At 34.5% G+C, this 23,729-nt stretch overlaps 2 protein-coding genes and 3 long non-coding RNA genes across 5 annotated transcripts; 2 read left to right on the top strand and 3 right to left on the bottom strand.

Moving 5' to 3' along the window:
- Window positions 1-1,089: 1,089 nt before the first annotated feature.
- Window positions 1,090-2,393, top strand: LOC141590839 (uncharacterized). The gene is made up of 3 exons (XR_012520515.1): window positions 1,090-1,229; window positions 1,964-2,043; window positions 2,135-2,393. It is a non-coding gene; the product is annotated as an uncharacterized LOC141590839 (long non-coding RNA).
- Window positions 2,394-2,482: 89 nt separating this feature from the next.
- LOC141590838 (uncharacterized) lies at window positions 2,483-3,211 on the bottom strand. Its single transcript, XR_012520514.1, has 2 exons — window positions 3,000-3,211; window positions 2,483-2,782 (listed from the first exon to the last, which is right to left on the bottom strand). It is a non-coding gene; the product is annotated as an uncharacterized LOC141590838 (long non-coding RNA).
- Window positions 3,212-6,551: 3,340 nt separating this feature from the next.
- LOC141590840 (uncharacterized) lies at window positions 6,552-7,096 on the bottom strand. The gene is made up of 2 exons (XR_012520516.1): window positions 6,983-7,096; window positions 6,552-6,815 (listed from the first exon to the last, which is right to left on the bottom strand). It is a non-coding gene; the product is annotated as an uncharacterized LOC141590840 (long non-coding RNA).
- Window positions 7,097-9,256: 2,160 nt separating this feature from the next.
- LOC141593176 (uncharacterized) lies at window positions 9,257-11,956 on the bottom strand. The gene is made up of 4 exons (XM_074414127.1): window positions 11,788-11,956; window positions 11,515-11,585; window positions 10,024-10,720; window positions 9,257-9,929 (listed from the first exon to the last, which is right to left on the bottom strand). Exons 1-4 carry the CDS (start codon window positions 11,954-11,956, stop codon window positions 9,376-9,378), a joined length of 1,491 nt encoding a protein of 496 aa, XP_074270228.1. The 3' UTR covers window positions 9,257-9,375.
- Window positions 11,957-17,545: 5,589 nt separating this feature from the next.
- On the top strand, window positions 17,546-18,896 carry LOC141590841 (uncharacterized). Its single transcript, XM_074411377.1, has 2 exons — window positions 17,546-17,651; window positions 18,431-18,896. Exon 2 carries the CDS (start codon window positions 18,454-18,456, stop codon window positions 18,625-18,627), a length of 174 nt encoding a protein of 57 aa, XP_074267478.1. The 5' UTR covers window positions 17,546-17,651; window positions 18,431-18,453; the 3' UTR covers window positions 18,628-18,896.
- Window positions 18,897-23,729: the final 4,833 nt, after the last annotated feature.

The raw sequence follows: 23,729 nt of genomic DNA on the forward strand, positions 1-23,729 counted from the left end.
GGTCCATTGACCGGATCGGACCGGAATAAAAATACAATTTTAAGAAAAAAAAAATGAAAATAACAATAATTCCGGGCATTCCGGTCCAAACCGGAAAATACCGGTCCTGGACCGGACCGGACCAGAATTTTTAACTCTGGTTCCGGTCCACTCGATTCCGGTTCATCGACCGGATTATGCCCACCCTTACTCTTGAGGCCTTTAATAATTTGTAGTATAAATTATTAAAACTCTTTCAAACTTAATCTTATTCGAAATCTAGGCTAATGTGTGAGTTTAGAAATGACCAGTAATTCATCATATGAATAATACTATGAGTTGCTCCATTGTTACAAAAAGCCTTGAGTTGTCCAAGCTGCCAAATTCTAATTTAATTCTTTCGTTTCTCCACCTAATTATCTCTACATTCTTATAGAGAGTAAATTGATGAAACAAAAATAGTAACATATATAGATCGGTGTATTGTTTTATATGCATTGATCACTTGAATGTATATGGAGACATTTACGATGTATATACACACTTCAATGATTATTTAGTGACTATATTTTGATGGAATCGTAGTTTATACTCCGTGTAACTACGTAAGATTACATTACATCATATTAACATAACATTTTAATCAAATAAATTCATTATTTATCCACCAGCTTCTTAAATTTATTTTAATGCTAGAATACCAACTCCAAATGTATGATACCATAAGTGGGGAAAAAATAAAAATGATAACTTGAACTATTACGAATGTCCATTATTTATTTGATCATTTTAATCTACTTATATTAGGATAATTTTATTAAGATATATCTGATCTACTTATATTAGGATAGTTTTAATAAAATTTGTTTTATTTTTAAGAAATCTACTTTTCTTAGGATAATTTTATTTATTAAATTTTTTATTTTATTTATTAATTTTTTTTCGAAATCTACTATTGTTAGGATTTCAATTTATTGAATTTTTTATTTTATTTATCAATTTTTTTTCGAAATCTACTCTTGTTAGGATTTCTAAAAAAGTTGGACTCTCTAATATATATATATTGAATATTGATTTACTAACTTATTTAGTTGGGTTTTATGCCATTGGGCTAGTCTTTTGCTAAAAATAGTCCTATAGAACAATTTGTGAATACTCTTTAACCTAAATTGTCTCTCAAGTCTCACCTCCTTGTTTTCTTCCTGCGTAATCTCTCCCTCTACGACTTTGTAGAATACTTGAATCATCTGGTAAATTGCTATCCTGTTTAACAATTATTGCTTTGAATTTTGTTGATTATTTCTCTTTGTTTGTTTATTTATTCATTGATTAGAATGTCAAGTGGTCTGTTCCCGATGTTTGTTTTGTTACAATTGGTCTACGATTACGAGTTAATATAGATCGAGTTTCTAATTTATTATTAATTAGAACCAATACCCCGTTTAACAATTATTGCTTTGAATTTTGTTGATTATTTCTCTTGTTTGTTTGTTTATTTATTCATTGAAGAATGTCAAGTTTGCTGCTTTATGTCGTTTCCTGTTCATGTTTGTTTTGTTACGAGTTGTCTACGATTACGAGTCAATATAGATTGAGTTTTTGGTTTATTTAGGATCTAAGAATTATTAATTAGAACCAATACCCCGTTTAACAACAACAAAGCGTCTAATCCCCCATGTGCTTCCCCACTCACCTCTCATGGGTATTTTGTGAGAGGAAATGACCGTCTTCAATGAGATTTTGTGTAACAACAAAGCGTCTTGCTTGTGACGGGCTAATCCCGTCACAATTATTGCTTTGAATTTTGTTGATTATTTTTCTCTTTGTTTGTTTATTTATTCATTGATTAGAATGTCGAGTTTGCTACATTATGTCGTTTCCCGTTCATATTTGTTTTGTTGTTTACTGTTATGATCTTTGAATCAAAGCGATTCCTCCCTCCGTCACAATAATCTGTTTAAATATGACTTTCACATGTATGCAGCTTTCATTTACCATGGCCATTACCAATATGGACTTTTTTGTTATCGGTGTTCTCATGGGATCTGCTGGGCTCTATATTCAGTAAGTCTTTGATAGCATATATTTTCTATGGTCTTTTGTAATAGTAATCCTTGATTCTTTATCTTTACTATCTGTTTACTATATTTTGCAGCCATAAATTTCGCCGGTTCTGCGGCCCCCGTTTCGTGCCTTACAAATCAGACGCAAAGTTTTTGAAGGAAAACATTCCAGAGCTCCGCGAGTAAATTATTAGTTATGTGACTCTGTTAGTTGTTATCGTATTTACCCTTGGACTGTATTAAAGGGGTGTTTTATCTTTTTATCACTTTGTTTGTATAAACACTTCGAATACACTTGTTATGGCCTTAACACTTCGAATACAAAGATGTGTCCTTAATGGCTATAACTAATTTCACAGTGATAAAATTTGATTTAAGGTTACATGTTGGACTACTGTAGTAGTTTTCGATTTGTGAATCTTTCAGAATAAATTAACACCATAACTAAAATTACGAACAGTTTTAGATCAAACATTCATCATAATAATTAGTATAGTATTGTAAAATACACACACAGTTACAAATCTTACAATCACACAAGCCATAACATCAACAGACCAAAAAGCTCTGAAGATGTCATGGCCCAACTTATTTAGTTCACAATTCACTCATTTTCGATATAAAAGTAATCAATCTCACACACGTATCATCGTACACAAAGATGTGTCCTTAATTAGTCGCAAGTGCATGGATCGCATGAGCAGTCATCGCCACAGTCACACACGTACCTTGAATTCATCCTGTTTACAAAAATCAAATAAACCCCGTTAAGATAGATATAACTTGTAGGAAAATAAGGATATACCTTAAGCGATGTGACCGCTACAAAATTCAAAACAATCAATACAGTATATCTATCCTCCTATGACTCATTTTTTTCGATAAAAATCCTCGTGTAATAAAGTATTTACATGTTATACTCATGTTCGAGTGAAGTAAACATGTCGTATTATATACCTGTTGAAGTTGAAAGAGAATGAAGATTAAACTTAGATTGAGAGTTTGCAAAGATTGATGAAGCTGAGATATGTATTTGTTTGTTGTAGAAATTATGAGGAAATTGTAACACAATTTATACACATATTGTTAAGGTCATCTTGGAAAATTTCAACTATACATCTATGAAATAATCCAAGCCAATCAAATGTCAATGGTGTCCCCACCTTCCTTTTCATATGTAATAAAAAAAAGAAATCCAAAGAGAGGAGAAATTGTCCTTAATATCTTAAAAAAAGGGCGAGTTATTGTATGAGACGGTTTTATAATAAGCTTATTCTGAGGCCTTTTACATACAACTGTTTTTTTTTTTCTTTTTTGTGTCATTTTTTCAGAGTTTTCTGTTCCCTTTTTCAAAATTTGCGTTGTGGTATAGGCTATGCCTGACATTATCTTAACATGAAAAAATCATTATATCTTTAAAACAAAAACGACAGAGTTTTTATATGAGACGGTTTTATAATAAGCTTATATTGCCAAGCGCCCAGGCCCCTTACATAGTTACATACAACTAGTTTTTCCTTTTTATTTCATGTTTTTTGAGTTTTTCCTTTTTCTTTATCTAATTCGTAGTGTGTGGTTATGCCTGATATTATCTTAATATGAGACGGTTTCTCATGAGACTAATACGAAAAAGACAGACTTGGTAGAGTTAACTTGTTGCATGAGGTGCTTTTCGTGTAGTAAACCACTGAAATTCTATATGTTACTTGTTACCATTGAACTCCTCATTTCAAACTCATCTTCCCCTGGTTAACCTTAACTTGAAAGTTACCGTCTAATCGGTGTCTTTGGACGGTTGGACGGCTTTGATGTCGACGTCCATCTTGTGTGGAGACATAAACATGATGTATATCACAATAATATTACGCCAATGTCTTAATATTACGCCAATGTCTTAATGAGATACTGAGTTCAATTGGAATTCTTCCAAACATCGAGACTGATTTCAGGCGCTTCCAACTCCATTGTGACATCTAATTCACACTTTAAAAACTTTTCCAGCCCTGAATATATCACCATGCTTCTATACTTTGCCGAAACTGAAACCTTTCAAATCAATATATGCAATTACAAAAAAAAAAAAAATATTAACAACAATTGATTAACAAACAAACAAACAAACATAGAACACAAAACAAAAAATTACCATTTGATATAACGAAAGAATCAATTTTTTTTTTCCAATTTTTCAACTCATTCAATCCAAAACCACCAAAATAATTACTTCTTAAATTAATTAAAATTTCAACGCAATTTATTTTCCTTCCAAATTAGCTTAATTTACTGAAATTAAGCGAGAAAACTTGCAAATCAGCCCCAAATAAAAACTACCCATAGTCATTTGATGAAAAAAATTATGAACTTCAACCACTCCATCACTAAAATACAGTTTAAACAACTGAACGTTGGAAATACAAGCTCAGGTAGATGCAAAAATAAAAGTAAAAAAAAGTTTTTATTAATTAATATCTGTATTGCCAAAATATATCGTCAACCTATATTTTCCATAATTACTACACTTTTGCCACAGATTATTAGTATTTTGTCACGAATAATATTACGTTTATTAGTGTTTTGTCAAGATTATTATTATCATCATCATCATCATCATCATCATCATCATCATCATCACCATCATCATCATCATCATCATCATTATCATTATCATCGTCGTCGTCGTCTTTGATTTTTTTAACTACATTATTAATTCAACCTAAAAGAACATTTTCAAAATAGAAATTTATATGTTTTTATTTTTGAACTATAATTCCAAGGTATATTAAATGGTTAGAATTGTTTTGAAAGATCATGGTGGAATTATAAACGCTGAAAAAATAAATGATGTTTTTTTTTTCCGTAAAATCTATTTTAACAATAAAATCCCAAAATAGTAGTGGATCGACGGGATAAAGATAATGGTAACTTCATTATCTCTATCAAATCCCTCCTTAAGCCAAAACATTTTTAATATATTGCTAATTGGGTGGAATTCCGGAGAATTCAAGATTAAAATTGAGGTAATGAAAAGGTTGATTGGGGTTTATGGTCTCCATATGGCTGTGGGAGTTGGTAACATCGTTATCCCGTTTATCCGATAATGACACTATAATCCCAATTGAACTCAGTATCTCATCCTCCCAAGAAATACAAACCATTTTTAACCCTAATTATTTCTTTCTTAGTATTCTTTACCTTCCTACGGACAACAATTTTCATCGTCTTTTTCTTCTCTTGAATTCTAAACTTCAAATGGTCTTTTAGAGATTTTATCATCTCAACAGATTTCCTAATTGCCATTTTTTAATGGAGTTCGAGAGAGAAGGGACGGCGAAAAAGAGGAAAAATTCAGGGTTGAAAGAGAGAAGGAGAGTCGTAGGGGTTGTTTTGTGTGTGTGTTTGAAAAGAGAAACTAGATTTGTGACCCGTGAAATTCGAGGCATTCTACGATCTGTTTTAATTTTGTTATTTTTATTTTTTTTTATTTATATTTGCCTGGGCAATTAGTTGATCCATTTAAAAAATATAGTCTTGGAATATATAAAAATTAGTCGGTTAATGTCTTATTTCTTTGACAACTTTGGTTTATTTTTAAAACTATATATTGTATTTTAGTTGTTTATTTTGATTAATATACTAATAACATGTGGGTTTAAAAAAAAAATTACCTTTAATAAGTCCAGTAATTCATGATAAATATTTAAGATTACCTTTTAATTAGATTGTATAGATTATATATTAAATTTTCTACGTGAAAGCTTGAATGTCCCTTTGTCATTAGGTCAATAAAGTTAGTATGTAAAGACAAAAGAGTAAATTAATCCATAATATTAAATTATTGATCCTTTTTTTCTTCTCTTTTTTGTGAGTAATAAATCTCGAAATGTAAGGAGTTAATAATAATAATAATAATAATAACAACAATAATAATAACAACAACAACAACAACAACAACAATAATAACAATAATAATAACAATAATAATAATAATAATAATAATAATAATAATAATAATAATAATAATAATAATAATTGTGCTAAAACACTAATAAACGTAACAATATTCGTGACAAAATACTAACAATTCGTGACAAAATACTAACAATTCGTGACAAAACACTAATAAATTTGTTAATGGTCTTGGGTTCGAACCTTGTTTCATATTTAATTTTGTTAAATTTTTACACAATAGGATTGTTCAATTTATAGCAAAATAAGGCTAACGGGAATCGAACCCAGATTGCATTGCTTTTGTACTCAATTTATAGCAATAGGATTGTTCAATTTAGACGCCCTTCAAATGTCTGAGTTGGTATTGACAAACTCAAAGCATACTGATATATTGGCTTCCAACGATCGCAGAATGTCGAAATTAATGGCTATAACTAATTTCACAATGATAAAATTCGATTTAAGGTTACATGTTGAACTACTGTAGTAGTTTCCTGTTTCTGAATCTTTCAGAGTAAATTAACACCATAACTAAAATTACGAACAATTTTAAATCAAACATTCATTATAATAATTAGTATAGTATTGTAAAATACACACACAGTTACAAATCTTACAATCACACAAGCCATAACATCAACAGACCAAAAAGCTCTGAAGATGTCATGGCCCAACTTATTCAGTTCACAATTCACTCATTTTCGATATAAAAGTAATCAATCACACACGTATCATCGTACACAAAGATGTGTCCTTAATTAGTCGCAAGTGCATGGATCGCATGAGCAGTCATCGCCACAGTCACACTCGTACCTTGAATTCATCCTGTTTACAAAAATCAAATAAACCCCGTTAAATACATCCTGTAGGAAAATAAATGTGACCGCTACAAAATTCAAAACAATCAATATAGTATCACATAAAAGTGTTTACGTGTTATACCCATGTTCAAGTGATTAATAATCGAGACGTAAACATGTAGTATTACATACCTGTTGAAGTTGAAAGAGAATGAAGATTAAACTTGGATTGAGAGTTTGCAAAGATTGATGAAGAGATATGTAATTGTTTGTTGTAGAAATTATGAGAAAATTGTAACACAATTTATACACATATTGTTAAGGTCATCTTGGAAAATTTCAACTATACATTTATGAAATAATCCAAGCCAATCAAATGTCAATTGTGTCCCCACCTTCCTTTTCATATGTAATAAAAAAAAGAAATCCAAAGAGAGGAGTAATTGTCCTTAATGTCTTAAAAAAAGGGCGAGTTATTGTATGAGACCGTTTTATAATAAGCTTATTGTGAGGCCTCTTACATACAACTGTTTTTTTTCTTTTTGTGTCTTGTTTTTCGAGTTTTCCGTTCCCTTTTTCTAATTTGCTGTGTGGTATAGGTTATGCGGCATGAAACGGTCATTATATCTTTAAAACAAAAACGGCCGAGTTTTTATATGAGACGGTTTTATAATAAGCTTATTGCCAGGCGCCCAAGCCCCTTACATACAACTAGTTTTTCCTTTTTATTTCATGTTTTATGAGTTTTTCCTTTTCTTTATCTAATTCGTAGTGTGTGCTATAGGTTATGCCTGACATTATCTTAATATAAGACGGTTTCTCATGACACTAATACGAAAAAGACTTGGTAGAGTTAACTTGTTGCATGAGGTGGTTTTCGTGTAGTAAACAACTGAAATTCTATATGTTACTTGTTACCATTGAACTCCTCATTTCAAACTCATCTTCCCCTGGTTAACCTTAACGTGAAAGTTACCGTCTAATCGGTGTCTTTGGATGGTTGGACGGCTTTGATGTCGACGTCCATGTTGTGTGGAGACATAAACATGATGTACTCCGTATATGACAATAATATTACGCCAATGTCTTAATGTTATCCGTCTGTGGTTAGGTAAAAAAACTTGGCACAGAGTGGTGGTCGGGATCTGGGTTCAAACCCCGCCACAGCCGTCAGCATCAATATCGCCCTTGTGGCTCCCTTTACAAAAGAAAAAAGAAAAAAAAAAACACAAATGGAACGAGTCCAGTGAGACAACAACAACAACAACAACATCAGAGCCTTAATCCCAAAATGATTTGGGGTCGGCTGACATGAATCATCCTTTCGAACCGTCTATGGGCGCCTCAAAATGCGAATAAAAAAAGGGAAAATGAAAAACAAAAAGGAAGAACGAGTCCAGTGAGACATTTTACTTTTTTTTTCCGTCAAAAGATAGGATCAAAGACGCCGTTTTTTTTCTAATCAAGTCACAGACTCGCTATCCGTTGATTAGAGAATATATACCAAGTGGCGGAGCCAGGATTTTAAGTCAGTGGGGACGAAAGGATAAAATGGGTACGGTAAAACAGCATGAAGCATGCTGCTTTGGAAGAAATTATCAAAGACGAAAACAGACTTGTTCTTAGTCGGCCGCTTTCACTGTCACAGGAATCGGAGATGACGATTATCAGTTGACAATACAGAGCCATTTCAATTAAGTAATCCTTACAATATTGGCTCTTCAAACCTAAATCCAATATATTATACTATATGTCCCTTGATTATACATATAAAAAAACGACAGCCAATCAACTTGTTTTTAAATAGATTAATTCAAATATATTAGATGATCATGGACACTATTTTATTGCTCATAACCTTTTAACTTACCATAGCCATGATTCACATATTCACAAGTTCTTTGATTTTTAGAATGTGTACCAGACGGCAGACGCGACACTGTGTAAAACCCGTCTACTCAATTTACAGGAAATTATCAGTTTCTGCTCATTTTTTCTTAATTCAGGACAGTATATAAAATTACTCTTTTTTCTTTTAATGTTTCCTCAGACAAACCAGTATCGCTTTCTAGATCACAGTCATTAATACCGAACTGCAGATTACCAAGTGACAGCAAAGGAGAACTACTTCTAACAGACGAACCATGAGCATCAGGAAACCGAAAACATCTCAAGGTTGAATTTTCATGCAAATACTTGAAAATTTTCCTGAGAAAGTCGTGAGCAGTTAATCTACTGCAAAAAGAGGCAATATTAACTAACAGAATAAATGCATTGAATCATAGATCAACAAACTACTCGCAGGAGTCGCAGCAAATGCATCTTCCAATGGAAATTAAACTACATACAGTGTGGTGTTGCAGACAACCCGAATCCCGAACTGCAGAAGTATTAGTCAAAATCATTCAACATTTAAACAGTCTGCAGGAAAAATATATACCTGTATAGCTTTTTTATATTTCCGATTTCTCATTAACAAATTTTTTATATATTACACATTATACACCAAATCTCGGTCACAGATCAACAGACAACATACGCAGCACCACACAGGTACTCGAATTCCCTACCTAAGAAAAATACGACTACACTGTTACTTGACAGCAAACAATTTCGCCCAACAATTCGTCAAAAATCCAATCCTCCAGATCTACAGCAAGAACTTCAGTATCCCTTTGTAAATTCCTCCAACCACTTTGATGTCTAGACAACTCGTGAACAATTACACTGTCGAAATCCACATCAGTTTCTGGTTGCCATAGGAGGTACTCGCGTATAAATTTCCAAATTTGGTCAAGTACATGATTTCCCACTTTTCGGACTATATGATGAACAACACAACTAGACGTCAATGGCTTAGGGTAATAAGTGTAGGAATGCTCGTGGATTTCAAACAATGCTTCATTGAGCAAATCAAACAAGATTCTCCGCTCAGAGATAGGCTCAAATGGGTAGAATATTTCGACATCATCAAAGAGTGCAGGGTCAAGTGGTTGGTGTAGCGTGTGCCACACGCTACCCAACTGGTCGTTTGTTGTTGTCAACCCTATTATGTCGAGAACAAATTTTACGTACTGTAAACTCTCGTTGCTGTCAATTCCATCATGACTTTGAACGTCCTCGACCTTCTCAAATGAATCTACATTAAAACAAAAATCTAACATCAAAACGTTGTAAGACGGTCTAACAGAAAATGATTAGAATCATGAGAAAAGAAGGGAGTAAGCGATAACCTTCTATAATCGAGCAATTCTCCAATTTCTCGGTTTCTTGTTGCTGAGAATGCATATATATTCCAGAAACAGAAAAAATTCCGTTGTTTGTCTCGCAGTCGTGATCATCAGTCTCTGACAAATATGTTCTGAGACCTAGATTTTCATTTGTCAACCTCAAGCTCTTGGATAAAGACGAGGATCTTCCGATGTTCTGAGACCTAGATTTTCGTAACTCATAACCTTGTTGGTTCGGTATAGGAGGCCAAACTTCATTAAGCTTATGCTCAAGTTTCTTAGGTGTTTTACCAAAAGTTACTGAATTCCTTGACGGAGCATTATTTGAGAAAGGAAATGATCCCGATTTTACTAACCTATGTTTTTTCCGAGGACTATGATCTTGTAATATTTCGAGGAACGCGTCTTGATCAACTTTAAACAACTCAAAGACACCCACATACTCTTCCATTAATTCATTGTGCTTAACAATTTCAGCGCGACTGAGATTAGCAGACTCGTGCGCAGGATTAATAGCTGCTAATAACTTCGGATTTGATGCTTTCAGAAGAGATATTAAAGTTGGAGCTAACAGTTCATGTTCTTGAATCGAATTTACTTTCCCGCAGTTGCTTAGACTATATGCTAGCAACGCTTTGATCCTATTTTTGATCGACTTTTTTCTACTACTCGATCCAGTTCCTGACGGTCTTGAATTAACCTGTCCAATTTTGCATGTTATTCACATTATTTACTTTTCTTAAAAACAGTTTTCTTCTGAAGTTTAATATAAGTCATTAAACTGTTTTTTTTTTTTTTACAGTAAAACAGTTTAATGATACAGTAAAACTTCTAGAAATAGTACTGTGAAGTCGAGATCTCTAGTTAAGCTTGATCAATCCAGTTGCATGATATAGTTAGAGACCTCTGCTTAAGCCCGATCAACAAAATTCAGTAAAACTTCTAGAAATAGTACTATGAACTCGAGATCTCTGTTTAAGCTAGATCAATCCAATTGCATGATACAGTTAGAGACATCTGCTTAAGTCCGATCAACACAATTGCATGATACAATTTTTTTTGTTCTACAAATAGTACCGTGAACCCGAGACCTCTAGTTAATTCGATCAATCCAATTGCATGATACACTAACAGACAACTACTTAAGCCCGATCAACACAATTGCAGTAAAAAACTTTCTAGAAATAGTACTGTGAACCCGAGACCTCTAATTAAGCCTGATCAACCCAATTGCATGATACAGTAAAATTTGTGCGAATACTACAATGAACTGTAAAAAACCATCCAATTGCGTGATACAGTTAGAGACCTCCAGTTAAGTCCGATCAACAAAATTGCACGATACAGTAAAACTTCTAAAAATAGTACTATGAACCCGAGACCTCTAGTTAAGCTCGATCAACCCAATTGCATTATACAGTAAAATATGACAGTGAACTGTAAAAAAAAACCGTCCGATCTGCATGATACATATAGCTAAAGCATAAAACTTACAGAGTAGTACTTTGTTACTGTATCTTCCTCCAGTTCTGCCATTTTGCTAAATCCAATCTGCTCATTAATCACTGCTTCAAAAACAAAATCATCGCATTTAAGATATAAATCCTGTTATTGTTTATAATCTAATAAATGAATAGCTGTCTCAATCATTTGTTTGCCTTTGATTAAAGTAACCGTGACAACGAATATAAAAGATAGACAAATGATTGAGACGGAAAGTGTACGTATAAGTTATATATACGGAAAATATAAAACAAAATTACTAACTTTTAGCTCGTTTTTTACGGGATTTTTGCTTAATGTAAGGAAGCATAAGCATTCTTTTGACATTTTGCCATGGATGATAATTCAGCAACCTGAATACAGTCCATATACATCCTGGACCGTTTTTTCCGACACGAACCGACGTTTGTTTCCTCCATAGATGCTTCCCCATTTCTGAGTTTTTCTGAAATAATCACATTAATTTGATTAATTAACAAAACTAGCTACATAAGGAAACCAATTATCTTGCATGAACAGAATTACGTAATTTAATTATCAAATTAATCAACTCTTTTCAAATTACTTCTTTCGGTACGTTCCCATTTTAAGCATGTGCATGTTACTGAATTGATCGGGACAAAGAGAGTATTATATAAATATATAATCACGATATTTACAAAAAGATTAACACGTAGTCACGTACCCATGTTAAAAACAAAGATTATTAAACAGAAGATCAAAATTTATTACCTTAATTAGGATTATGAAACAGAGTTATAAGTAAATAAATAAAGAAGACAAGAATAACGGATGTTGTAACTTGTGAGTTCACTGTAACTGTGCGAGTTTTATGGACAAATTCTCGTGTTTGGTCGTCTTACATAAGAGTTTGTGTAAAACGGGTTTTTGTAAATGCTTTTATCACTATTTTTTTTTGTTCTGTTAGGTGGCTGATTAATTAATGTAAGTTAAAACTTAAGAAAAATAAGGTAGTTAAGACTTAAGAACTTATTATGATTATATATGTAATTTTTATATAATTGTTTAATTTTCTGCGTTGAATAAACGTAAGCAGAGTTGACTAAAAAGTGTAGAAGATAGCTTGAATCAATTGGTCGTCTATATTAGGGTAATATCCGTCTTAAATATAGAACGATCAATATTATTTTTATATAGGTAGATGAGTAAGAGTTTGTCATCTACTCATTTCATAAGCATTTTCTTATATTTGACCCGTTATATTGTTTAAGGTGAATATATTTGATTAAAACAATTGCTAATTTTATGTTATCTTAAACTCACTCATAAATTATGCACAATATAATGATCGGTCATTTACTATTCTTGTGACTCATTTGACACAGAAATATGTAAAAGTCTCATCCATTTACTTTATAAACAAAATACTATAGCTACTTCATTTATTGTCAATTGAATTAGAGATTAAACCTCTTTCGATTCATGAAATGATCGAACACTCTCTCTTTCTTAATGGACACGATATAGGTAAACCCATATGTGAATTTAATACAGAGTACTCCCTTCGTCCCGTCCCGGTCAATTGTTGTCCTTTAATTTTGACATAAAGACCAAAGAAAGATGAGGGAGTCGATTACTAAATGACAAATGATCACCAAATTGAGTGTGAATGATCAAATTCCTTATCAAGTTCCTTCTTAAAATAAAAATGATAGAGTAACAATTAACTGAAATATACTAAAAAAAAATAAGATAAAATAACCGAAACAGAAGGAGTACAAGATAACATGATTAGAAGTATGTACATATATAACTAGCTAGTAGTTAAAACATCGTCTCAATATAGAAGTTGGGTGTATGTATGTAATAATCTTCCATGCACATTGTATACGTTAACCCTATAGCTAACATGATAGCAAAATACTCATAAAAACACCATCAAAAACTATTAATCAAGTATTATATAATAAACACTTGCCTTAGTGTTGATAGCCTATCTACCTGTATTTAATATTTTAATAAGATTTTGAGGTAATTAGTTCAACAGCTTTTGTGATAGAGAAGCTTCTACTACCTTATATGATTGCTAAATTAACCTAATTGTGTATTGTTAATCAGAGACAAAAAAAGGTAGGTATATGTATCTATAGCATACGTACATATATACTTGTGTAAATAAGAATAGTGAGTAAATCATAAACTAATTACGAAAGTAGAATCTTAATACAATTCCGACTCAATTATGCTTCGGTCTCCAGCAACTAAAACATTTTGAGGTTATTAGAATTTTAAAAATATCTCGAGAAACCTTGAGCCAACTATTAAAAAGCCTCTCTAATAATGTCCAAGTCAACAGATCTCTTAGATTCACTAGGCCGACTAGATTTCTCATGAGGAGTAACCTTGAGACGCTATAAAAGTGTGTAGAGAATTGGAGATTAGATACTATAGAAGGTGATCAGTATCCCTATCTATAGGGAGTAAGTGTACGAATCGAGGGTATCCACGTGGCCTCGTCCGTCCTGCTGAATTGGCATTGGATGGGAGCTCCGGACATCAGTAGTCATGACTGAACTCAGTACTCTCGGCTCGACGCGGGTTTCAGACGTCGAGCATGCCTTAGTCGTTTTTACGCGATGTCTTGTGCTTTTGGGCCTCAACAGGAATCTTAGGAGCTTTGTTCTTAGATTTGGGCCCAATCATTTGGGCCTAATTTGTGTGTCTCATGACACCTAATCCATCCACATCATCAATCCAAAGTAAAATCCGACCCTAATAACATTATATCTACTAGACCTGACAAACGTGTCACGGGTTGGGTTTGTGTTAAGTCGGTTTGCCCCGAGTCATTTTCGAGTTTGCAAAACTCGGTCAAATCTAATTCGGATCATTTTTGTTGATCAAGACCGAGGAAATAATAGAAGTAAACTATCCAAAGCAGAATTGAGTCCTAATAAGTTAACATTATATCTAGACCTAACAAACGGGGTTACGGGTAGAGTAGGCAATGGGCCGTGCTGGGCCGGCCCGCATGCCGGCCCGTCGTGCCTTCCCCCAAAATTGGCCCGGCCCAGGCACGGATATTGGGCTCCTCGAGCCGTGCCGTGCCAGGCCCACTGATCCAAACCTACGCCGCGGCCCGCTCAAGGCACGACCATTTTCGTGCTCGGGCCGTGCCTGGCCCATGGGCTTTTCGTGGCTTGTCCGTGGGCCGGTCCATGTGCTTTAATATTTTTTTTATTTAAAAAAAAACGTTATATAATTGATATATTTTTAGTACTTTTTGTTTAATAAATGATGATTAATAGTTTAAATATATATGTTCCGGGTGTAATTCTAGAGCAAGTATCGTTACCACCCGTGGCTTGTAGAATGATGTCTTGAGTTGGATTCTCCTTTGGTCTTATTCGTTCCTCTCGGTCTCTCCTCCCGCAACAACGAACGGCGAGGGCTTGGCTTTGTGCAGCGTACTCACTCCGACGCCCAAGTCGATAAACTTAAATATATATGTTGTATGCTAATTGGCTAGGAATATATTGCAGAGAGATAAAGAAGATTATACCGGATGAATAGTGTATTTAGGTTAAGTTGTGTATTTCTGAATTGGGATCCCTTCCTCAATGAAGGTTGAGGAGTATTTATAGACTTCACCTTTTGTCACGTAGTGGCCAAGTGGCCAAGTGGCTAGCGGTGGAAAGACGATATACCCCTCGGCCGAGGGACCTATGGCAGGCCGGCGGGCCTGTTGACTCACCGCCGAGGGTCTTGGATGTGAGTACGCGGGGTATGTGTCCCGGTACCGAAGGTTGTCATGCCGAGACCGGTGGCCGACCTGATGATTCTCATCGGCTAGGGCGTCTAGGTCGTTGACTTCTTGTGGACATCTTTGACCTTGCTCAATATGTTGACTTGGTCGTGGTGCGGGAATATGCCTCATCAATTTGCCCCCAGCGTAGTCTATGCCGTGGTATGGGCTTCGATGTACGTCCGAGCGTATATTCTGCGCAAGTAGTTTGTAGAAAATTTTCTGCATCGGCTCATTCGTGGCGGCTTTTACCTCTGCCTAGTCTTTCTTAGGCCGTACCTTATCCCCCTCCACATGGATGTGTTTTGGGCATCCGATGTGGAAAAGAAAGGACGCCGGCGAGACCGAGGTTGAGGCTATGGTTATTCGATCGCCCCGGCGGCGGTGTCTAGCTTGGTCGATTACGTGGCCGGCGGAGAAAAGGTGCATGGGAATTTGTTGAGGAAGGTGAATAGGCGGAGAGATTTGAATAGGCGTGTTGAAGACGTTTGGTCACCGTTGCATTGATTGACACAATCGTTGCAACGATTGACATCCGTGGTTGCATGTCCGACACGTGTCTGCACGCGCGATTGGTTGGCGCTTCATGGGTGTTTTCTTTGATTGGTCTGCTTCATGGGCTTTTCCCCACGAGGCGCCAATTGTTCCGGGTGTAATTCCAGAGCAAGTATCGTTACCACCCGTGGCTTGTAGAATGATGTCTTGAGTTGGATTCTCCTTTGGTCTTATTCGTTCCTCTCGGCCTCTCCTGCAACAACGAACGGGCGAGGGCTTGGCTTTGTGCCAAGCGTACTCACTCCGACGCCTTGAAGTCGGTAAACTTAAATATATATGTTGTATGCTAATTGGCTAGGAATATATTGCGAGAGATAAAGAAGATTATACCGGATGAATAGTGTATTTAGGTTAAGTTGTGTATTTCTGAATTGGGATCCCTTCCTCAATGAAGGTTGAGGAGTATTTATAGACTTCACCTTTTGTCACGTAGTGGCCAAGTGGCTAGCAGGTGGAAAGACTGATATACCCCTCGGCCGAGGGACCTATGGCAGGCCGGCGGGCCCTGTTGACTCACCGCCGAGGGGTCTTGGATGTGAGTACGCGGGTATGTGTCCCGGCTGGAAGGTTGTCATGCCGAGACCCGGGCTGACCGGCTGATGATTCTCATCGGCTAGGCTGTCTAGGTCGTTGACTTGCTGTGGACATCTTTGACCTTGCTCAATATGTTGACTTGGTCAGCGGTGCAGAATATGCCCCATCAATATATTTTATTAAATATTAATGTACTTTTTGTTTAACAAATGATAATTAATGGTTTAAATATATATTTTATTAAATATTAATGTACTTTTTGTTTAATAAATAATGATCAACGGGACATTCTTCGTGCCGGGCCGTGCCAAGCCCGTCGTGCGTGGTGCGTGCCGGGCTGGGTCGTGCCGTGCATTTTCGAATTTGCAAAAACTCAGTCAAATCTAGTTCAAATCATTTCTGTTGATCAAGACTGAGGAAATAACAAAAGTAAATAGGGTCGGGTTTTTTGTCAAACACAACCTTTAAAAAACCTTTTTTTTTCCAAACACCACCTTTAAAAAAAAAATTTGTGAAACACAACCTTTAATAAATTTTTTTTGTTAAAGACAACATTTTGGCTAGAGTTTGAACACTTGCAATGGGGTGACTTTCAGTCGATGTTTGAGATAGCAAACGAGGTCGGTTTGAGGTGTTTTTAGACTCGTTGGAAAGGTGGGAGTACAAACTTTCTACGCGTTATCAATACGGCGATGATAGGTAGCCTTATCTAGGGTCTATTGGTGTGTAAAGTAAGACTGGTCAAAGAGTGAATTGGTGTTTTTCTGATTTGTTTTTACCTCCAATTTACTCCTTGATCAGCCTTACTTTACACACCAATATACCCGACATAAGGCCACCTATCACCACCGTATTAGTAACCCCCGGAAAGCTTGTACTCCCACCTTTCCAAATAGTCTAAGAATACCTCAAACCGACTTCGTTTGCTATCTCAAATATCGACTGAAAATCACCCCATTGCAAGTGTTCAAACTCTAGCCAAAATGTCGTGTTTAACAAAAAAAAAATTATTAAAGGTTGTGTTTCACAAACTTTTTTTTTTAAAGGTGGTGTTTGGAAAAAAAAAAGTTTTTTAAAGGTTGTGTTTGGGTCCGGTTCCGGGTCAGACAAAGTTAAAATCCGAATGTCCACCTGTATATACAATTTCTGACCCGATTTGAGATTTACTCTAAACAAGAACTCCTAGTCTCTAACCCTAAACAAGAAATAGACCCAATTCCTGAAATCAACCCAGAACATTTCCTTCTCTCAATCAAATCGTGCTTCAATCAAGGTAATATCGCCTCTCTAATTCGTATTCTCCATTTTCTGTCTATTTTCGTTGATTCTTTTTATACTTCTTTAATTCTCAATTAAAACTGTAAATGTTTATGTTTTTGTTTCAATTAAAGTTGGAGTAATTATTTTCAACGGTAGCCTGTTAATTTAAGCTCGATTTGAAATTACTCAATTTGAAACTTGTTTGATTAATTCATAATTCAAATTACTCAATTTGAAATATCACTTTGAAATTGTGATATTGTAATGTTAGTAGTATGAAATTTTAATTTAAGATAATTTGTAATTAATAATGATACTGATAATATAAATCATGGTTAACCAATGAGCTATCAATTGTCAATTCATATGCGGCTGGAAATAATGACACTGATATATCCGTCTTAAACAATAAAACGGGTCAACTAGATGGATGAGGCAAAAAGCGGAATGTCTCGGAAGTATTGTCCTATCTACTTGAGGTAGTATTTGACCCGTTTACACTTAAGACGGATATGACCGTCTTAAGGGCGATCAACTGATATATTTACTTGCCTTTGTTTTAATGTTTTAGTTAGTCTTATTATGGTGTCTCTAAACTTGCTGCTGAAGATGAGTTTTGTTCTTTATTTTTAAAAATTGAATGAATTAATGGCTCAAACCGTTTACCCGGTTAAACTGTATCGGATCCCTAGCTTTCCTGAAAATCCGAACACTGTTTTTCAGTTTCCTGGCTTTATCAGTGTTTATCTGAAGAAAAATTGCTTCAGGACTTAGGAGTCACTTGTTTTGCAGGTGTATCGAAATCTAGGTTGAAAATGGGAAAGGCTAAAGGTGGTTCTATATTTATCAGGCTCGTCTCGTCTGCTGGTACTGGCTTTTTCTATGTGACAAGGAAGAACCCCAAAAAGCTTCCAGAGAAGCTTGAATTCCGGAAATACGACCCTCGAGTTAACCGCCATGTTTTGTTTACTGAGGCCAAGATGAAATAGGCTGCAATTCAACTTCTTCTCAAATGCATCTATGCAAAAGTTTACTGTTTTCGTTTATGTATTACCTTTGACCGCGGAACTGTTATGTAGGTCATTATATGTCTCAGGAGTGGTTTGTTTCTGGTTCCGCTTGGCCGAATTTTTTCTTAGATTGAAGTCATTTTGGTGTAACTTTACTGCGCTCATATACATTTTTTTTTTCTACAAGGAAAAAACAGGGCCTCGGAAATAAGATGAACTTCTTATTTTCTCAGATGAGTCAACTCCCATGAACTTCTTGTTATTACTTTTGTGGTAATGTTGGGGTTATGAGAAAACGGCGATTTGTCGGTTGATTAAAAACGAGGAAATTACATAGGAAGTGCTATAGGCACAATATAATTCCACAATACAAATCCTAACCTAAGAGTTTAAGACTGTAAAAACAGAGAAAAGAACAGGAAATGCTAAAAGTAAAGAAATTATTACTGGAACTTTAATTTCAAAACTTTCAACCATTAAGAATTAACCACAAAGAACGAGAGTACAAACTTGTTTACACAAATTCTCATCTGTGACGGACTATAAATTCGACTTTTGCATTCCTTTATTTACATACAGTAAGCAATACATCATACATAGACCTTGCAGACAGGTTCGGTGGGGTCGTTTTTGTCAGGTCATTAGATATGCAGTCAGGTTCAGTTTAGGTAGGATCAGATTCAGTTAGGTCGGGATATTTTGGAGTCGCATTAGCGAGTCAGTTTGGGACAGGTATCATTTGAGGAGAGTCAAGGCGGAACAAGTCAAGTCAAATGGTTTTCGGCCAATGGCTGGTTTATCACATACCGACTTCCTCAAATGTTATCCGTTGCTACTCAAATTTTGGGTGGTCGTTTTATCTGATCCGAGGAATACTTTGTGCAATTTTTAGGCATTTTTGTTCCGGAACCCCAATTATCCAAAAACTGTGTATCACTTCAATTTGAGCCGTTCGGGAGGTTTAACATGGTCGTGTTTCATTTTTCTTTTATTTTTATACCACTTGTATGAGGTCGTTTCACGGGTTCCCCGTCTGATTTCAAGCCCAAACAACATGCACACGTTGCTTTTGCACGACTAACCGATTTTCGAACAATGCTGGTTTATCACATACCAGAACTCTCAAATTTCTCCGTTTTTGCTCAAATTTTGTGTGGTCTTTTTATCTGACTTGGGGAAACAATCGGTAATTTCGGTCATTTTGTTCCGGAACCCCAAATCTCTAAAAAACGTGCATTTACACTTCAATTTGAGTCGTTCAGAAGGTCGAACAAGGTATTGTTTCGTTTTCTCCCGATTTTTATGCCACTTGTATAAGGTCGCTTCTCGAGGTTCAACGTCCCGTTTCAAGCCCAAACAACAAGCACACGTTGCTTTTGCACGACTTATCACATCACGACACCCTCAAATGTTATATGTTACTACTCAATTGTATGTACCCTTATATTGATAATTTATTGGTGATTCTTATATTAATAAACAATAAATCTTAGTAAGACGGGTATTATCCGTCTTAAATGAGTCAAATACTACCACACAATGGTAAAATGACAAATTTTTTGACATTTTCTAAGAAACAAGTAGAATAATTTTAGTATATAATTAACCGTTTTAATCTTAATTAATCAATCTTAATCTTATGGGTTGGTGTTTCAAACTCGATGTTCGAGTGAGAACTAGGGGCAGCTTTAGCCCTAGGGCTGTCTAGGCTTGAGCCCAACCTAAAAATGCGCGGGATTGAGTAAATACGAAAATTATAACAATTCAATAGTTAGAAAGTCAAGCATCAGTTTCACAAATCACTTTTTTACTACCTTGCTTGTTGTCGTTACACCGGCACCGCCATCAAACTACTACTTTCATAGGTAATTATCTTATTATTCATAAATCACCATGTTCGTGTTCATTCCTTTTGAAAGTAGTAATGTTAATTATGCTATTAGGGCTCTCTTGAAAATCCAAATTCTAGATAAATATTTTTGTTTTGATAATGATGTTTAAGAATGTTAACATTGGTTTTTCTTTCTCATCAATTATTTGTATTTGTATGGACAATCGTATTATTGATTATGCTATTACTCTATTAGGGCACTACTCTTAGAAGATTGAATATATGAATGATCAATTGATTTTTTTTATTTTTTATTTTATTTTTTTTTTTTTTTATGAAAGCTATTTAATCAAGAATACATCATATATTGAATTGGTTTTATGAAAGTTTTTTGGTCTTCTTAGTTGTTACATCAAGTTGGGGGTTTATTCTCATTTGCGACTAATTGCCCGCTTCTTTACAAAAAAAAAAAAAAAAAAAAAAAAAAAAAAAAACAATGTTCAAGTATTTGAATGAGGTGAATCAATATTGATATAGGTAAAGTATGGATTATTTGTATGAGGGTGATTTTTAGTACGTAGTCTTATGGGTTGGTTGGTTTGTTTAAGTATTTGAATAGTTAACCTAAGTTATTCCGACACTGCACTTGGTGTCCCGACACTTGGATATTTCAATTTAGGCTAAAACTGATGTACCCGACACTCGACACAATATCACACCTTATTGTTGATAATTACAAGCTTGAAGAACCAAAGGAATTCCCAAATTAGCTTTCAAGGAGAATAACATTGTCAATTGCGATATTGGGTGGCCTCAGAGTAAACAATGAGTAGTCGAATAGATTATACCACTAGTTGTACATAACTCTATGTACAATTGTTTTTTGTGATTTTAACTTGTTTTCGTTTTTTTTTTCTTTTTCTTAACAGTAATGGATCGAATACATTGTATACAATGTCGGGAATTCCCAATTCCTCCCATCTACCACTGTGAACAAGGTCACATCAAATGCTCTAAGTGTCTCCCAGTAGTTCCCGTAATTGAATATTTTTATTGTAAGTGTTATATATCCAAAACACCGATGATTTTTTGTGGAATCGCTTCTCACCTCCTCTCGGTAAAGGAGGTTGTATGCCAAAACAAAGAAAACTGCTCTACGGATGGTATAGGAAAACATATTCTTTCTGTAGTCGAACCTGGCCTAAACTCTAATTCAGATGGTAATTCTCCACTACTCCCTCTGTTTCAGTGATATGTTTACACTTACACTTCCTTTCTTTATTTTGTGAGGGAGAAATAAAGAAAGTGTAAACATATCACTGAAACGGAAAGAGTATTTGACAATCATGCTTTAACTTCATGTTTTTGTGGTGCAGTTTCTGACGTGTTTTTAATTATTTTTTTTGTAAGCAATGATGGCGGCTAAGGTTACGAGGGACCTAGAGTGTAAAATTTGTTTTGAGTTTACTACAACTCCGATTTATCATTGTATCTACGATCATGTCATATGCAACAATTGCAGAACTGAACTCGGCAAAAAAACCAAGAAAAGGAAAGCAGATTGCGACAACTACCTAGCCTGCCCGGTCTGCAACGGTGTAATAATAAGGTGTGAAGTAGGCTCATCCTTGCTGAAAATTTGCGGCCTGTGAGAACATTAGACCGTGCGCAATCCCCCAATTCGGTTTTATGTTTTTGGTCTATATGGTTCGGGTATTTGTTGCTGCATTCTGGCTATGTATACCTACCTTGCATTGTGCACAAATTCTCATTTGTGACGGTCTCTTTTTCGTCACAAGTTAGGACGGATCCAAATATGACTATTGTTATTTGATACTTGATAGATTAGAGATTGTTACATGCCTTTATTTCGATCATACTTAAAACCCCAACTCAAACTTGATTGGAATTTTAACCAAAATTTTCATCTCTTTTTTTTAATCAAAATTTCAATAAATTCACTTTCAATTCTTGTAGTTAATGATTTTCATTTCTTCTGATTGAATTAATTGGTTGGTGATCATCAATTTTCAGATATTTTGTTTAAAACAACTACAATACTTTTTTAACACAAAAACTTAGACGGTCTATCAATAATCGATATTAAGAGACATCTCACATGATGAAGGGAGGAAATTATTTAATTTATATTTTTTCATGTTATGTCTCCCATTAATTTAATGAAAGACAGTCTCTCAGGAGACCTACTGCTTTTTTAATTCTAGAGTTGATTGCTTTTGATCTTATTAGTGGGTATCCCAGGTGTCGGTCTTGGGAAAACAAATTCCAGGGTTTTGATTGCTGATTCTTACCAAAACATTTGTCAATTTTTAAAAATTTCGAACACACAATTCGGACGTTGCAATCTCCTTAGTATAAAAGCCAAATATTTTGGAGACTTTTGATTGGTTCCCTATTTTAAGCAATTAATACATTATATCACCAGTAGTATGATGTTATATGGTGTAAAACCCGAGCTTTATACTAAAGTTCTCGAGTTTTGTTTTAAAGAATCCGAGTTATAGTTTAAAGTATCTGAACTCACCCACTAAAACATAAAAAAAAAAAGAACTTTAAACAACTCAAAAAAATTACACATAAGCTCGATTAAATATATAGTGTACAATGCTTATTATACAGGGTAATATTTGTGTATTTTAAGGGGTGAATTCTAATTTTTTATAGTTGGCCCTATCACAACCTATCATTCAATTTATTTCACCTTATTTCTGCAAAAGTGACTTAGATTATACTCGTTATGTGAAGTTTATTACTTTTCTATACTTAATTAATTTAGTTAACTCATTGAATATTTAATCATGTACAATTATATTCACAAACATGTTGAAAGTCGTACAATTATACATCATATCATTCAATTATTATTTTAGAATATTACGTCTAATTATCGTATTAACTAGATTTTGTGCCCGTACGTTGTACGGGTTATAATATTGATTCGTTTTTAATTGTATCTTCGCAATTGAGAAGCTATGTTTACTTTCTTAACATAGTTTTCTCGTGAGTATATACAAATACATTGAAATATTTTTTTAAAAATATGAGTATATACAAATAAATTATCATTTTTTTTATGATTTGTGTATATAAAAGTTATAATCGCCATGCACGAGTAACTAAATAGTGTTCTGTTTGTGAGTGAGCTTATGCAAATGTAGTTTTTTTTTGGATCTGGAAAATGTAAGTTTTTCTTCGTAGAATAAATCAATCAATATATATATATATATAT

This window comes from Silene latifolia, chromosome 7 (assembly GCF_048544455.1).
Source record: "Silene latifolia isolate original U9 population chromosome 7, ASM4854445v1, whole genome shotgun sequence".
NCBI classification, from domain to species: domain Eukaryota; kingdom Viridiplantae; phylum Streptophyta; class Magnoliopsida; order Caryophyllales; family Caryophyllaceae; genus Silene; species Silene latifolia.